This window comes from Tamandua tetradactyla, chromosome X (genome assembly GCF_023851605.1).
Source record: "Tamandua tetradactyla isolate mTamTet1 chromosome X, mTamTet1.pri, whole genome shotgun sequence".
Taxonomy (NCBI): domain Eukaryota; kingdom Metazoa; phylum Chordata; class Mammalia; order Pilosa; family Myrmecophagidae; genus Tamandua; species Tamandua tetradactyla.
In genome coordinates this window covers 73460873-73478556 of record NC_135353.1, presented here as the reverse complement: position 1 = coordinate 73478556, position 17684 = coordinate 73460873, and the positions used below count along the sequence as shown (strand labels likewise).

The 17684-nt window shown below is 38.4% G+C and overlaps 2 protein-coding genes across 2 annotated transcripts in view; one reads left to right on the top strand and one right to left on the bottom strand.

Annotated features, from left to right (window-relative positions):
* Positions 1-17684, bottom strand: part of TSPAN6 (tetraspanin 6) — a 169294-nt gene that overhangs the window by 39903 nt on the left and 111707 nt on the right. The gene's annotated exons all lie outside the window — the stretch shown is intronic.
* Positions 3-17141, top strand: TNMD (tenomodulin). The gene is made up of 7 exons (XM_077144821.1): positions 3-272; positions 436-567; positions 10727-10867; positions 11484-11585; positions 14657-14810; positions 16166-16332; positions 16631-17141. The coding sequence occupies exons 1-7, from the start codon at positions 225-227 to the stop codon at positions 16838-16840; spliced, it is 954 nt and encodes a 317-aa protein (XP_077000936.1). The 5' UTR covers positions 3-224; the 3' UTR covers positions 16841-17141.

The following is a 17684-nucleotide window of genomic DNA, read 5'->3' as shown; positions in this document are numbered from 1 at the left end:
GATGGAATTCTGTGCACAGAAGTTATATACATATATAGGTACATCTATGTAAGAAATCACAGCACAGGAGCCCCCTAGGCTCCCTCAGGTTCTGGAATGACATATCTGAGCCATATAAATTCAGCTCCTCTGGCATCTGTTAGCCGACTCACTTGCAACTCCACCTCAGCAGTGGTCTCTCAGTCCTCTCAAAGCAGAGAAAGAGTACTGTGGACTGAGAGACCATGGCAAAGACTCCTCCAGAGAATTGTGAGGACTGTCACATTCTAAATGTAAGTTGATTCATATTTTTTCCCTTTTGAGCAGAAGCATGGTTTCATAGATTTACGTATTGGAATGTGAGCATTAGAAAATGAAATCAAAGGTGACTGAATCATGGCTTACTATTTTGGGGTTATTGCATGTTGCTTTTATTCTCTCTGTTTTTTTGCTTAGGCAGAAGCATTTAAATCCAAGAAGATATGTAAATCACTTAAGATTTGTGGATTGGCCTTTGGCATCCTGGCCTTAACTTTAATCATCCTGTTTTTGGGGGGCAAGCACTTCTGGCCGGAGGCACCTAAAAAAGTAAGTAAATGCATATTATTATCCAATGCTTCTGTTCTGAGTTTAACCAAACATAATTAGTGGTTTACACATAAATTATTCTGAAAATAAAAATCATTAAATCCCTTTTATGTTTATTTCTATTCTAAAATGAATAGAGATTTAGCACTTTTATTTGTTTAATTATTTCGGTAAAGGGAAAAAATTTGTTTTCTGTATTTTGGACAGTATTAATAGGATGTAGAATCACTCATGCTTCTGTAATTCTTGGCTTTAAGGGGTTAAGACAATGCTTAGAAGCAAAATTTTACTGTAAGAAAAAAAAAATACTTTTCCATCTTTCTTGCAATTACCTAGGCAAAAACTGGTGGAAAAGTAATTATACTATCACATAAGAAGAAACTACCAGAAATGGTAGCAAAGGATTTTCAAGGATTATGTTTCTGATTTAATGCATCTGTTGTGAGGACAGGCAGCGAGCTGCTTCTTAGAAGAACCAAATTCTTATACCTAAGCTAACATTTATTTATGACCAAAAAACATAAAGATTTTCAGCTCCTCAACAGCCAGAATTGTCACTTTGAGATATTAATGCCACAAGGTAGAACAAAGTGAAACCAAATTATTAATCACAAATTTCTCAAAAAGCTTCTGATAAAGGGGTCATTTGGTGAAGCTTGTTGGCCATTGAAGTTTATATTACTCTACTTTAGTGTTATTATTACTCCCTGGCTCAGATGCAGTAGACAAATTTAGATGAGATCCAAAGAAAATCACAGTCTCTAACAATTCCCATTTGAAAGAAAATTAACATATGTATAAACTATAAGGTGTGAAGATGGTTTTACACATTGCCATGCTTTTCTCTCTGCATGTGGGTTGCTGTTGTTACTGTTGTTGCTAATTTGTTTTCTTGAGAAGCTTATTTATATTTGGTAACAGATGTAGGGAGAGAAATGCATGAATTTAGGAAGGAGAAGTGACAAGTAAAAAATGGATTGGCATGGACCGTTAGGAGTCAAAGGAGCCAAAGGAGTGATAGGAACAGAGAGGAAAGAATATGGGTCAAGGAGGAAGAAAAGGCAGAGGGGGAGAAATATAAAACAACCTGGCTGCTTGTCCAAAAGAAAACAGAAAATAAGGCATAACCATCCTTGGATTCTCCACTTCTACTGCCGTACCCACTTTCATTTAGTGCCACAGGATACCTTATCAAGTTTAAGTAGGAAGGAGAATGAAGAGCAAACCAAGATGCCTGAAAACAGGTGGTTTTTCTACAAAGACATCTGAACAGTAAGTAGTTCAGAAGCAAGGACCAGTGAGAGAGAGAGAGAGAGAGATAGAGAGAGAGAGAGAGATAGAGAGAGAGAGAGAGAGAGAGAGAGAGAGAGAGAGAGAGAGAACTATAGGCATTGGGTGATGCTTGAAATCCTTTCTGGAATGAGGTATAAATAAAAAAGCAAACAAATAAAGTAGGTTGGTTTGCCAAAATCATTTTCACACAATTCTGGTACTATTTAGCTAATTCCCAAGGTGGCATACTGCCCCACAAATGTAATCTTGGATCTTCTTGACAATTACAGATGAGTTAGAGGTTAGTAAACTCTTTTGTTCTCCATGGCCATGGGTGTGGTAAGGAACTAAACTAGTCCTTTTGAACATCCTTAGGTGTTTGTCTAAATATAGACCCAGATGATCTTTCTTGTTTTATCATAGTTGTTGGTACTGCAAATGCTATCCTGAAGGGGGTTATGTGTTTTTCTAAAATTAAAATTCTGTTTGACTCTGTGCAGCTATAAAGGACCAGGTGGGGACTTTGCCTTTATTTTGCACAGTAGCAAACTCCCCAGCGGGATCCATGCTCCCCTCTGCTTCCTTATTATATGATCTTGGCTTCTCACCCCACTTCTCTTTCTTAATGGATTATAAGGAGCAACTCTACCACTTTTCAAATCAAAAGTAAAACCTATTCAGTATATGCACCGAAGAAGTGGGGTATACTACCTAGCAAAGCTTATCAAAAATCAAATCTCCCTTGAGATAATCCATTTTGGGATTAATTTTCAGCAAAGGGATTCTCAAAAGTGACCAAAGCTCTTATCAAGTAATACAAGTGAAAGCTAATAGGTATCTCCTAGGGCAAGTTTTTCCACAATGATCAAAGATAGTTTGTTCTCCATTCCAATGGGGAGCTGCAATTTATTGGCTTTAATATTTTAGTCCTGACCTTCTCCACAAGACTTGAGGTCTGGTCCATTTCAAACTAAGGGAGCAGCTGGAGATGTGAATGCTTGATTCAGTCCACTACTATCATCAAGTCCCAGGCGAAGAACCCAAGAAATCATCTACGTTTCTAATGGCAAGGACTACCAATAAGCCTGCCTTGGAGCTGACTTATGAATCCTGGGAAGAAAGGATTAGTCAGATTAATCCTGAAAGAATATTTGTAGAGGAAAAGTGTGCAGGCATGTTGCATAAATTAAAGACTTCCCCTTAAGAGAATGGTCTAGTGAGAAACAACCGGTAGCAGATTAAACAGTCTCATCTGGACTTTTCTATATATACCTGTGGGACTTGTGGGGGCTCTGGGACCCTTAACAGAAAGAACTGTTGATGCTACTGTCCTTATTGATAGCAGTGATTTCTTTGCTGCCCTGGGGCTTCCTCCAAGCTCTAATTTTTGCTCCTAGCCCAACCATACCTCCTTTTAATTTTGTTTTGCAACATCTGTTTATAATATCCAGTATTTATTTAATATCCACATTTGGTGTTCACATTTCCATTCCAGTAAGTTCACCCCCTCCTTCCATTACCTCCCATCTTGGTATATAAAAAAGATTTCAATTCCTGATCCCAAAGGGAGGAGGTGGTAAGCCGTACCTGACTCTCTCCATACACATTTTATACATGCACGCGCACACACACACACACACACACACACACCACAGAGAAAAAAAGAGACCAAAATTAAGTGAAGCAAGGACTAACACTACATGAGCTGTTGCATTCCCCTAAAGGTCCTGTGCCCCCAATCCCCACCTACTTGAGCTAAATGAAAGCCAAGTGCAACTAGCTCCATATTCAGCTCTCTTAACCAAGCAGAGGGAAACTAGATTTTGAGAAAGCCTCACAGTGAGGCTCCAGTTCCAGTCAGTAATTTCCCTGGGATTTTTTTCTTTACAACAATTAAAGTAATTTAATCAGTAGTAAAAGCAAATGAGTTCTACCAAATTTTCAAAGAACAAATCATTTCAATCCTACAAACAAGTAGTTCCAAAGAACGGAAAGAATATGCTTTCCAACTCATTTTCTGTGGTCACTATAACTTGATGCCACAGAGACGGTACAAGAAAGGAAATTAGACCAGACTTACCTCTGTTTTTCTTTCACACTTTATTATTTGTGTACTTGAGGCATTTTCCGAAATCCTGGGTATTGTATTTTTTTAAATATTTTTTACTGAGAAATATCCACAAACAGTCCAACCACATTATGCAATCAGTGGCTCACAATATCTCACCTAATTGTGCATTCTTCACCATAATCATTTTTAGAACATTTGCATCACTCCAGAGAGAGAAATAAAAAAAAAGAGCTCATATATCCCCATGCTCTTTACCCCTCCCTCTCATTGACCCACAGTATTTCAATCTACCCAAATTTTTATCTTTTAACCCCCGTATTATTTATTGACTTTTTAATCCTTATTTTTTACACATCTGCTCATACCCTGGATAAAAAGAACATCAGAAACAAGGTTTTCTCAATCCCACAGTCAAATTGTAAAAGCTATATCATTATACAATCATCTTCAATAATCAAGGCTACTGGAACACAGCTCAACAGGTTCTAGAACTTCCCTCCAGCCACTCCAATACACCATAAACTAAAAAGGGATATCTATACAATGCATAAGAATAACCTCCAGGATAACCTCTCAACTCTATTTGAAATCTCTCAGCCACTGAGAGTTTTTTTTTCTCATTTCTCTCTTCCCTTTTTTGGTCAAGAAGGCTTTCTCATCCCCATGATGCTAGGTCCCAGCTTATCCCCAAGATTCAGTTCCCACACTGCCAGGGAGATTTACTCCTGGAAGTTATGTTCCACCTAGGGGGGAGGGCAGTGAGTTCACCTGCTAAGTTGGTATAGACAGAGTTCCCTGGGATTCTTGAAGAAGATTCTCTGGGTAACATTCTTGCTCAAACTTTCTCTATTATACATTTAACTTGAAACAATCAGAAGCCAAATCCCCAGCTAGTTAATCCAACATAGAGAAAACAACTCAGAAATATCCTCACTCTTAAACCAACAATTTATAGATGTAGCCCATCTCCTCGAATCTTTATGGTATAAAGTAGTAGAAAAAGAAATTAAATGAATAAAACGTTGTCCTTCCTGCTATACAAAAGAGCTTCCTGGAATTTTAGGGCCATTTGGAAGCTATTCGTCCTAAGGCCCATTCAATAATCAACAGATTCTCAAGAGTGTTCCCTCTACTTCTATATACCATTAGGGATGAGAAGAGGTGGGGACAGGATGGGCAGTTTTCTTCTCCCCACATACAACCTCAACCGTAGATGACCATTAAAACAGTATTTCCCAGGGTTGCAAGCCCAGAATCATTCTAGGTTGAAAATCTTTTGCCCAGGAAAAAACACTAGCTTGCCAAATCTGGGCCCAGCCTTCTTTGTGCCTATTTCTCTAATGTTTGCAGTGGCCAGAGACCAAGATTCTTCATTCCTCTTCTAGGCACACAGGGGATATAAAGTACCTCCCTAGGTTCTCTTAGCTTTCTGACACAACAGTTTGGTTGGTGAAGGTTGGGTCTGGAGAAGCATTTGTATCCTCAAGGAAAAAGCTAGAGTTGTATCAGGAATTTCTTTAAGCAAGGGGACTAAGCTTCACCAGATGATGCCACATTGGTATTTTTTAAAAAGACCACTTTTTAAAAAAATTTTCTTTTCCTCCTAAATCATTGTGAGAGCCAGATCCACTCTGTACAGTAACTTCCACTGGGCCAGCTTCTGCTCTAGGCTACTCAGGGGCAGCTCCTACCAATTCTGTTATATAGAGCCAGACTGGCAGCTATAGGCTGAGTTCAGTCCCTTTATCCTCCTAAGGAAGAATTTGCTGAGCAACTTGTGTGACACTAGCAAATAAAGCCTGGGCTTTCAAAGGGAGGGGCCCTTGAGTAGTTGAGAGTGGAATTGGGGCCACATAGGGAAAATAACCCAGTTGATCAACAGTAGTAGTTCTATGATCAACCTGACAGGTGTTAGCCCAAACCTGAGCAGAACTGGTTTTGCCAATCATTCAAAGCAGCTGGCAAAACACAACAAGCAAACTCTCTGCCCTCCCTCTCTCTATGTGGGACATGACTCCCAGGGGTGTGGACCTTCCTGGCAATGTGGAACAGAAATCCAAGAATGAGCTGGGACTTAGCATCAACGGATTGAGAAAACTTTCTTGACCAAAAGGTGGAAGAGAGAAATGAGACAAAATAACGTGTCAGTGGCTGAGAGATTCTAAACAGAGTTGAGAGGTTATCCTGGAGGTTATTCTTACGCATTAAATAGATACCACTTTATTAGTTAAGATGTAATGGAGAGGCTGGAGGGTACTGCAAGAAAATGTAGAGCTGTGTTCAAGTAGCCATGTTTCTTGAAGATGATTGTATAATGATATAGCTTTCGCAATGTGCCTGTGTGATTGTGAAAACCTTGTGTCTGATGCTCCTTTTATCTAACTTATTGACAGACAAGTAAAACATATGGAATAAAAATAAATAATAGGGAGAACAAATGCTAAAATAAATTGAGTAGATTTAAATGCTAGTGATCAATGAAAGGGAGGGTAAAGTGTATGGTATGTATGAATTTTTTTCTGTTTTCTTTTTATTTCTTTTTCTGAATTGATGCAAATGTTCTAAGAAATGATCATGATGATGAATATACAACTATGTGATGATATTGTGAATTACTGATTATATATATAGAAAGGAATGAAAATATGCTAAGAATGTGTTGTTTTTTTTTAAAAAAATTAAAATTAATTTAAAAATTAAGTTAAAAAAAAGAATCTCCAGAGAATTGTGCTGAGTGAATAAAGCAATCCCAAAAGGCGAAGAAAAAAAAAAAGCAGCTGACAAGGGGCAGAGGGTAAAGATGGGAACTAATGATGGGATTTGATGACTCACCCAAAATCACATAGCATGCTAAAGGTGAGGCTGGGAGTAGATTCTGGTCTGCGGTATTCCTTCCACTACTCTTCAGCTGCATTTAAGAATAAGAGATGGGGTAGTGGGTAAGGAAAAACTTCCCAGCCAGCTTGAGTCTGTAGATGAAAGAAATGGCTTTTTCTTGTTGAAAAAGAGGAATGTCTGTGCTGCTTATGCCAATTTTCTTCAGGACTGAGAACTGGTGATTGAAGATGCAGAAGTCCAAGTTTGCATAAGAAACAGTCTGTCTGCTCTATGTTAGTAAAGAAATACCCAGAGGCCCTTTAATTCCCACAGGCTGAGTCACTAATAATACGATATAGTGCATTCTTTACAGCCTATCACCTGCCAGCCAGCAGTGATACCAGACATGTATTTCACCTTTAGAGAGCAGACCTCATAAACAGATAGTAAAGAATGAAGGTTGACAGAAGAGCAGCTAGGTTAATCACAGGTTTCAAAAAAACAAACCTAAACCAAATGTCCTCAAATCCTTTTCAGAACAAGCCAAAGCTATTTACCCCCCAAACAGATCCATTATACTGAAGTCTGAGGCAGCTTTACTCTTTGTGAAAACTTTCTATTCTGACCTCAGAGACTGTCACAAACAGAGGCAAGGAAACCGGGAAAACTGTTGAAAAGGGTCATTAAGGTTCATTTGCTGCCTGAGTTTAGGGTTTATCTAGGCTGAGGACAGAGTTCTGGGCAGGGAAGAGAAATAAGTTTGTGTCATCTCCATATTTTGTCACTACAGACTTTTTTCACTTCTAACTGTCTGGGCTTAACCATACATCTCTCTCATTTCACTTCTGATTCGTATTCCACTCCACTGGCTTCCCTGCTCCATTCTAGTGTTCTGCTCCTTACCGTTAAGCAAGTACCCATTTGAGAGATTCTAGAAAGATGGCCATGCCCCCAAATTATTTCCTCTTCCTGGTGCCACTGTCCTTAAAATCCACCATTAATAATTCATTCCTTTAAGTATCACCCTCAATTTTTTTAGCAGACAAATATCAATAACGAACATGTTAGTGTGAAATCATTTGTCAGATTGCTTTCTTTGATATAAGGAACTTGAAGCATCATGAAATTCCTAGGTGTCTAGAAAGGAGACAAATGGACAGAGGACATGGAAAGAGGGGGGAGAAGGGTTAGAAGAGTACAGAGTGAGCAGGATATGAAAAGAGAACAGAAAAGGGAAGAAACACCAAACTTTAGCTTGCTCTTTTTTCTAATTTGGTAGGAGTATACGCCTCATCATTATTCTGTCCTTGCTCTGGCCTTCCTAGAATAAATCTGAATTGGTATTCCACCCATTTCTCTCTCAGGCCAGTCATCTGTCTCTGCTTTACTCCTGAAGAGGACAAAACCTTTGATTCCTTCATCTCCACAAAGACCTTTGTCCCATGAGCTAGAATGCTTAGTAGAGAGCAAAGCATTTCTGAGGCCAAAGGCATGAGCTCATTCTTCATATGGGCCAGTGAAGCTTGCATAGCCATTACCCAGGTAATGTGTTCCACAGGGACCTGGGCAAGACAGTATGTCTGGATTTGCTCAAACCCATCCCCAAGCCACCATCATCATCTTCCTAGACAAAGGACAGTCTGTTCCAAAAGGATACCTTTGATAGTGGAATTCCTTCCAAGTGAATATATAGCTTCCCACCCCCACCAAGGACTCACACATAAATGAAGGCATTCTGATCCCGCTCTATTTAGTAACCTACCATTATTAGCATAAAGCTAACAGGCTGGTTAATGAATGCAATCAGTATGAACTCCCAAAAAAGTTTTATTTGAAGGAATGTTGAAAATAATCAAGATCTGCTGAGCTTGGCACTTTCCAGTAGTTTTCATCTAGCAAGGTATCCAAGTGAAGCACATTGCCAATAGTGCAGGAAAACTCATTCCACTGAAATTCTAAATGTCACCAACATGGTTCCATAGTCCTTGACCAATGATTGAAAATACAGCCTGTATTTTCTCTTTTGCCCAGGTAGGCAGCATTCCAATATCCCCTAGTCCCTAACCTCATTTTTCCATGCAATAATCCATCAGTGGTGCTACTGATGAAACAAACACCCCACCCCATCCTGCGGTGGCTGGTAGTGTTGATGTTTGTCTCAGCAATGGATAGTATTTCTAACAAAATTACCCCCTGTTGGAAGATCTGACAAGACTGGATCCAAAATGGATGACTCGCTCCACTACTTAGGTCAGGCTGGAGCTTGATTTGTTTCCGTACGTTGAAGTTTCTCTTCTCAAGTTGGCTGCAGAGCTGGAATTAAGGACATATTTATAGCTAGAAGCAAAATAGCAAGCCTAAAGGAATTTACTACCTGTACCAAACCAAGCCAGACTTCCTGAGTTAACTCTGTAGTTGCTGGAGGGCTCTGAATGCTCTTTTTCTTCCCCTTTCAAATTAGGGTTTCTTAAAAGACCTTGACAATGCTTAAAATCTCTCCTTAGGAAGATGAGAAGTTGCCATTAGTGGGAAAAACTTACTCAACAAGTATTTGTGTCCACTAGTCTAAGGCATTACAGGGTTACAAAGAGGTAATTGACATTGTCTTGTATTTTTATTTTCAACAGTTACATTAGACTTTGCACACTTGACATAATAGCTATTTTGGAAAATGCTTCCAACTTGTTTTTTTATGTGAGCTGGGGAAAAATTGGCCAAGTTAGACTAATATTCAGTCACAGACATCAGCAGACATTAAAAACAAGGAAAGAACACCCAGCCCAGTACAAATTCTAAACACTGGGAAACTTATCATTATAAAGCAAGTTTGGCTCTCTAGAAAACTTGCTGTTTTAGGTTTTCAGTTTTCCTTATGAAACAAATTTATTTCATAAGGAAAAATTAGTTTGAAGAGATTTGATATCTAAGAATAGACTTCCAAATGGGACCAACAAATGTGGCCTGGTTTGTGACAGGTAACAATTACTTTAGGCTACTAATTTGTTTCTCTAGCTATAAATATGTCCTCAGTTTTAAGTAATTGGCTTATTCCTAAATGGGGCCACTCTATAGTTCTCATCTTATTGGTCCTTAGAAAGAGAGAATTGTCTTCTTTAGAGGGCAGGAGAGAGGACTAGGAGTTTTATTCCAATCACATAAGAAAGACCTGATAAGCAGCCTTTCCAAGGTAATCTTCTTGGGGGATTCCATATTACTTAATGCAGAGCACTTGACACAGTTGCTGAATTCTATATATACAGGAGAATCTGGAGAACTTGAAAACAACTGAAAAAAGTTTAGAAAACAGAACTCAGGAATCAACTGGGTAGGGTTGTTTAGCCTATAAAAGAGAAGGCTAGGTGGAGGTAATAAATGTTTCCTGGAGTTTAAAGGGCAAAAGGAAGCAGGGGCAGGGTATAACTGTTACCTAATATTGGCCAAAGAATATTGTCTTCAGATTCTAAAAAGTATAGACCCAAGACTGTTGAGACAGTATTAAAGCCCTGGATAGATAAGAAGATAGAGAGCAATACCTAACTACTCTAAATGTGTTCAAATCTCTGGACCCCAGTGAATTTCACAAGTGGGGCAGGTGTGCACTTGGAAAGAGGACTGTTGGCTTAAAGAAGCAGCATAAGTTTTAGGTGAATCCCCTGCTTAAAGCAAGTGGAAAATATTTCATAAGCTGCTTTGCAGAATAGTATTTGCTGTTTAATCAAGGCTGCCAAAAAAAGCTGTTGAAACTCTTAGTAATTAGCTCAGCCCCTAGGCTTGAACACAAAATGCTAGCTCTAAAGGGATCCCCATATCAGCTCCAGTGCCAAAAAAACACTTCATTTTTATCTGGAATCTCGGAGAATTCCCAATGGCAAGCTGCTGAGATGACACTTTAGCACAAAGGATCTGGAAAGAGAAGGTGTCTCAGATATTACCCAATTAAAGTATCTTATGAAGGAAAACACTGAATATCTTAGAGCTTGTTTTCCTCTATTCTCCCAGACCTATGACATGGAGCACACTTTCTATAGCAATGGGGAGAAGAAAAAGATTTACATGGAAATTGATCCTGTGGCCAGAACCGAAATATTCAGAAGTGGAAATGGCACTGATGAAACATTGGAAGTACATGACTTCAAAAACGTAAGTTGTCTAATAATGGAGGAGAAAAGTCTCAAAAAGATATTTCTGATACAAATGAAAAACTGGAATATAGACAGTAAGCTTTATATCAATGCTAAATTTCTTGAACTTGATAATTGTGTTTAAGTTGGTTGCATAGAGAATATCTTTCTTCTTAGGAAATGAACAGGGCAGTATTAAGTGTTCAAGGTGCATGCATCATAAAACTTACTCTCAAATGTTCAGGAAATAGATAGATAAAGTGGATAGATAAAATGATATGGCAAATGTGACAAAATGTTAAAATTGGTGGATATGGGTATCGGGACGGTTATGTTGGAGTTCTCTATGTAGGTTTTGTGTTATTTTTGCAACTATCCTGTGAGTTTGAAATTATTTCAAAATAAAAATTTAAAGAAAAAAATGTAAGTCAGATATCCCCCCTAAGGCTTCCTTCCTACTTAAAAGTTTTAAGCATTTGAGTCAAGTTAAAAATAGCCTTTAGTTTCTATCTAATTCATCAGACAAAGCTTTCTCTTTGGATTCAAATTTTACTGGCCAGAAGCCCATTGGTAGTCATTAACAGTGGCTATTTCAGGAAATTTTGCTATTGTTTTGACTGTTTTTTTTTTTTTAGGGATACACTGGCATCTATTTTGTAGGCCTTCAAAAATGCTTCATCAAAACTCAAATTAAAGTGATTCCTGAATTTTCTGAACCAGAGGAGGAAATAGATGAGGTATGTAAGAATAATAATAGTGGTAGCAAAAGCCATAATTCATTGGGTGCTAACTAAGTGGCAAGCGTTGTACTAAATGCTGTACATACGGTAATTGAACCTGGGTCTCCCACATGGAAGGCGAGCATACTACCACTGAACCACCTGTCTACCCGATTGTATAGCCTTTATTTTATGCCCTTGTGATTGTAAGAACTTTGTAACTAACCCTCATTTGTACCCATTTTATCAGTTTTTTGACTTTAGAGTCTTGTGATCACTAAAGACAACCCTAATGTTTATTAATGAAGGGCCTGGGTCAGCCTAGAACTAACCTACCCAAATTCCAAATTCTTGATAGCAGAAGCTGGATCTAACCAAAATGGGCCCTCTTGACATATGCAGTAGCTTGAGTTTAACCTATAAGTGACCTATACCTCATTATAAGACTAAAAATCATGTCCATCATCATATTAAGGCTGCCATTTACTTACATACATTCTGTGACTAAAGCATGTAAGCAATCTGCACATGGTCAATATTAGATCACCTCTAATTACATCATCTGGGGCCACTGTGCGCATTATCCTAAAACCTACCCATCTTTTGATACTATAAAGCTATCAGAATTATTGCAGTTCAGGAAAACAGATTTTTAGGCTGATGGGTCATCTGGTCTCCTGCTTTGCACGTAGCAATAAACTCTTTATCTCTTTGAAACCCTGCTTTCTCAGGAATGGTCATTTGAGTGCATTAGGCAGAGAACTCACCACTTTTGTCTGGTATCACTGCTGCATTCACCAATTTTAAAGATTTCAGTTCCTTCACCTTACCATTTTATACTGCACTGCCGATGGAATGATCCACATTTAACCTCACTAAGAAAGGCAAGGCAAAGAAAGTGAAAACTACAGTGTAATACGAATTTTCTGGATACTGACTGCTAGACCAGGGGGTAGCAACCTAGGGTATTGACACAATCACTAAATGGCTCCTGAAAGCCTAGTGGGGCATTGGGGTATTTTGCCTAAAACACAGATACCATGAAGCCCCTGAGGCTCTTTATTTGTTCCTGATATTTTGCTTATAATTACAGTATGTTGCTATCAATGGAGAGTCAGGTAAGGAGAGACACCTCAACTGAGGTCATATTATGACATTGTGCGTCCACTGTAGCCAGAAAGAAACACATGTACATTTGCTTCTTTTATTTTGCTTTGTTTTGTTTTAGTGTTCAACTGGCAAATCTAAAATTGGACTATGGAAATGGCATAGTGGCCTCTCCCCACACTGTAAATACTTCTTTCTCTTTCTTCTCTCTCTCCCCCCTGTTCCTTTTCACTTTCCTCCCTCTCAATTCTCCCTATCGTAATTCTATTCTACCCTTTTATCTTTTTATTTTGAGGAAGGGCACTTTTCCCTTTCCCTTGCCCAAGTCTCAGAGCTGTCACTGGCTCCCACAGGCATTACTCTTTCATGCTACTGATCTCATGGCTAGAGAGGTTAGGACCCCTGTCTCTAGAGTTTCCAAGAAAACGAAGATTTCCCTAAAGGTGGTGCTCTGTTCTCAAGGCCTATGGTAGTGAAATTGTTGAAGTTGTTTTTTTTTTTTATTTTCAAATAAGCATGTTAGATGCATCTGAAGAACAGATAAAAATTTAGGAGATTAGAAATGACGGTACATGAAAAGAGAATCATTAGAATAAAAAGCAACTATATCCAATATCATGTACTGGTTTTTTACAGAAAATGATGTAAGAATTTGAGTAAATCAGCCAGCCATGAGCACCTGAACTGATAGAACAGGGTTTATTTTTCTCTCATTTTGGCCCTAATTTATTCTTCAGTTAATTTTGCCAAATCTTTTAAATAAAACAAGTATTCCTTTCATGATAGTAAGATTACTATCTCTTAAAGAAAATCCTATTTTTTAATATTCAGACTACATAGTTTTTATGAGACAAATTTGTGGGTCTTGAATGACAAAAACTTCTTATTCTGTGCTTTCCTCACCATTGTGTCCATGGTGTGTGCATGTTAAACATGCAGAGCAAGTATATAAATAACCCTGATTTTGCTAACAATGCTAGTAGTCCACATACCAACCTCATTTTACACAGTCCCTTTCAGTGCATCCCAAGGTACTTACAGACTCAAGGACAAGGAGGTAAGACTTGATTGAGGGTTGTGAATGAATTGGGGAAAATTATACAAAGGCACATTTCAGAGAATAAATAAAAATACTAAAATCATAAAGATAGAAAGAAACAAAAAGGAATGGAAAAAGCCTTATTAAGAGTGGTGGTAGAGGGGGTGGGGGAATGAAGTTCAAATGACAAATGAGTAAGAACTAGATATATATACAAGACAACTACTTTAGTACTAGAAACTGAGGAGAAGGTGGTGTTCTTGACAACCAAAGAAAGGCTATGTAGAGAAAAAAAATTTCCATAATACAAGCCCTAAAGCATCTAGAATGTAAATAATAAAATAGTGATGAGGCCAATGAACTCAGAGGCTAGAGATATGGACTTAAAAAAAAACCTATTCTGTACTACAACTAGCTACCATTAATAGGCAAATCTTGACAAACCGAAATATTAGGTTCCATTTTATTTTATTGATCTCACTAGTTTGGATTATAGGGTTTCTTTACAGCTTGCAATAAAATCCCACTTGCAACTCTAATTGCAAGCCTAAAACAAGGCAAGCACTCAAACAGCCATTTGAAAGGGAGAAGACAAATGTAAATCACCCAGGGTTCCAGAAGTTCAAATTAAAACATACATGACCCAGTGGGAGGCCCAGCAAATTATGGAGAGCTTCCCTGACTGTAAGTGAAACAACAGCAGAAAAGACCCTTATTTCAGTCAACGGCCTTACTTTTAGTCCCAGGAGAGAGGGACCAGTGTTAACTTTCAGGGAAGGCAACTACTGTTTGCAAAGCACACAGCTGGTTCACAGGGAGCCTCAAAACTGAAACTCAGTCATTCAGACTCAAAATAGAGAATGTTTTCCAATATACCATAATGTCTCCCTCACTTTATTAATTCTTCTTCCTACCCCCAACTAGAGCTACTTTATTCTTTCAGAGTGAAGAAATTACCACAACTTTCTTTGAACAATCTGTCATTTGGGTCCCAGCAGAAAAGCCTATTGAAAACCGAGACTTTCTTAAAAATTCCAAAATTTTGGATATTTGTGATAATGTGACCATGTATTGGATCAATCCCACTCTAATAGCAGGTATGGCATCCTTATCCTCCTCTTTCCAAAGACAGTAATAGATTAATGTTCTCAGTATTCAAAGACTACATTTCTAAGAAAACAAACAACTGACATAACTTCTTGGATGAGATTGTATATGTTCACTGCCAGTAAGGAAGGAATTTTTCACAGCCAAGTTATAAATCAGGTAAATTAATGCTGACAGGTTTTTAAATATCCCAGCAAAGGTAATATCACCCTAATGTGAACAGTGTTAGCAAAAAGCTAATCTGTCTTTCTTTGCACATCTATACCCATTACATTTGTGATACTAGCCTTTTGCTTAAACCACTTTGGATCCAACCAAGAACAGAGTAGAAAAGTGCCAAAATAATGCTCTGTTGTCTCAAGAAGGGTTCTCTGTGTCAAATGGTGGCATTCTCCCCAGAAGATGGGACAGTCACTGCAAAACAAATTTCTTTGTGGCTGTTTTAGAAATCACTATAAAAGTAATTGAGGGCTGGAGGTCCAGAGCAGAAGAGTCTGGTTCCTCAAATTCCAATCAGCTCATAGAGAAGAGGACATCCTATTCTGCCTAGCTAATATAGCATTTGGCCTCGCTCACTGTGGACAGAATAGATTACTATATTGCCCAAGAGAAGACATTGGTAAGAGAAGTCTTACCAATGCAGGCATCTAATAGTACTCTTTGGAGATTTATAAACACTAAAGGCAACTAAATGTAATGTGGTGTCCTGGATTAAATGCTGAAACAGATAAAGGACATTAGTGGAAAAACTGGTGAAATAAGAATAAAGTCTGTAGTTTAGTTAATAATACTCTACCAATGCTAATTTTGTAGTTTTAACCATTGTACCACAAGATTAGGGAGAACCAGGTGAAGGGTATATAGGAATTCTCTGTGCTACTTCTGCAACTCTTCTTTAAATTTAAGATTATTTCAAAGAGTGGTGTTAGAGAGCACTTCCTGTATTTTAAGACAGGAAGGAGGAAGATGGAAGAGGACAGAGGGCACTGAATCAAATCAAACAAACCAGAAATATTTATTGAGCATTTACCATGGGTAAAATCATTGTGGGAGACACAAAATGTCCCCTGTCCTCAGATTTAATTTAGTATACTAATAATGCAAAGCAATAAGTGTTTGATGCCAAACAGGAAAGAAGAGGGCTGAGTGCATGGAAATGGTCAAGCTCATTTTGAAAAATACTCCCTAAAACATCAGCTGAAAGAGCTTGGAAAAGTTGTTTGTGCATGTCTAAATGATGCTAGTGAGAATGAAAATCTCTATGCTCAACTGCCATTCTCCCAAGTACTTCTTTCAGAAACACTTGCAAAGCAGTTGCACCACAACCTTGTATTTATTATCTTAGTGTCGGAGTTACAAGACTTTGAGGAGGATGGTGAAGATCTTCACTTTCCCACCAATGAAAAAAAAGGTATTGAGCAAAATGAGCAATGGGTGGTTCCTCAAGTGAAGCTGGAGAAAACCCGTCATGCCAGACAAGCAACTGAGGAAGAACTGCCAATAAATGACTATGTGAGTTATATGAATGTTACATTTGTTAGAGGAAAAGGAAAGTGCCCTCTCCAAACTTACTACCCCTCAGATCACATTCATTGGAATGAGAATGATCATGGTTTAAAAACATTTTTAAAGAGACCTGGAATCCTCATGACGCTTATTCAAAATCCAATCTTGATTTCTATTGAAGTTATCTCCATGATCAGATTAAGGAGACTAATTTGTCACCAGCCACTAACTCAAATAGTTTTGTAGTCCTCCCCTCCTTTTCCTATTGACCTTCCTCTCCAACGTTGACTTCTTCTTCTTTCAGACTGAAAATGGAATAGAATTCGACCCCATGCTGGATGAGAGAGGATATTGTTGTATTTACTGCCGTCGAGGCAACCGCTATTGTCGCCGCGTCTGTGAACCTTTACTAGGTTATTACCCGTATCCATATTGCTACCAAGGAGGACGGACCATCTGTCGTGTCATCATGCCTTGCAACTGGTGGGTGGCCCGCATGCTGGGGAGGGTCTAATAGGAAGCTTGAGATCAAATGCTTAAACTTCTGGCAGCCAACATATAATAAATGCATGCTATTCAATGAATTTCTGCCTATGAGGCATTTGGCTCCTTGTAGCCAGTTCTCCAGAATTACTCATAGGTAATTCCTCTGTTCATGTTCTAATAAACTTCTACATCATCACCAATGGCCTGATTGCTGCAGAAAACGCATTGGGTAAGTGTTTGCCAAGAATAATTTCCTGCAACTGAATTGGAGCAGATCTGTCTAACATGGACGGCAATAATGGAAACTTGCATTTCATCAAGTTTAAGGAGTTAGAAAGGGCAAAGCATGGGAATTCCCAAATATATTTAATTATGTTACATTGAGAAAGTGAAAATGAGGGACTTGTGATAAACCATCCCCATAACTGATGCATAAAAAGCATATTCTTTTATGCATAGTCCTGATGTTTAATTATCTGAAAGATACATTGTGGACTTACTTAAGCATCTATTAAGCCTCTGTATAGGCATCAAGTCACAGCAGACCAACATTAAAAGATTCTAGGTGCTCAGATTTAGCAAAGGAGAAACCTAACCTAGCAAATAAGTTCCCAGGCTCTCTTCCTATGAACATTTTATAACCTTCTAGTCATGCTTCTCTTTAGACAGTGCCTGATTACATGATTTTCCAAGGCAATTGTCTGGAAAATGTGTGCCAGTAAATATCATTCATGGAAACAGGCATCATAGGAGATTACCAAGGTAAGGAGTCAAATAGGATTCCCACTCCCCAAGACACAGAAGATCAGCGATATGCCACTTTCTAAAAGGAAGAGTAATGTCAAGTTCCCAATCACCAGATACCTTGCTTG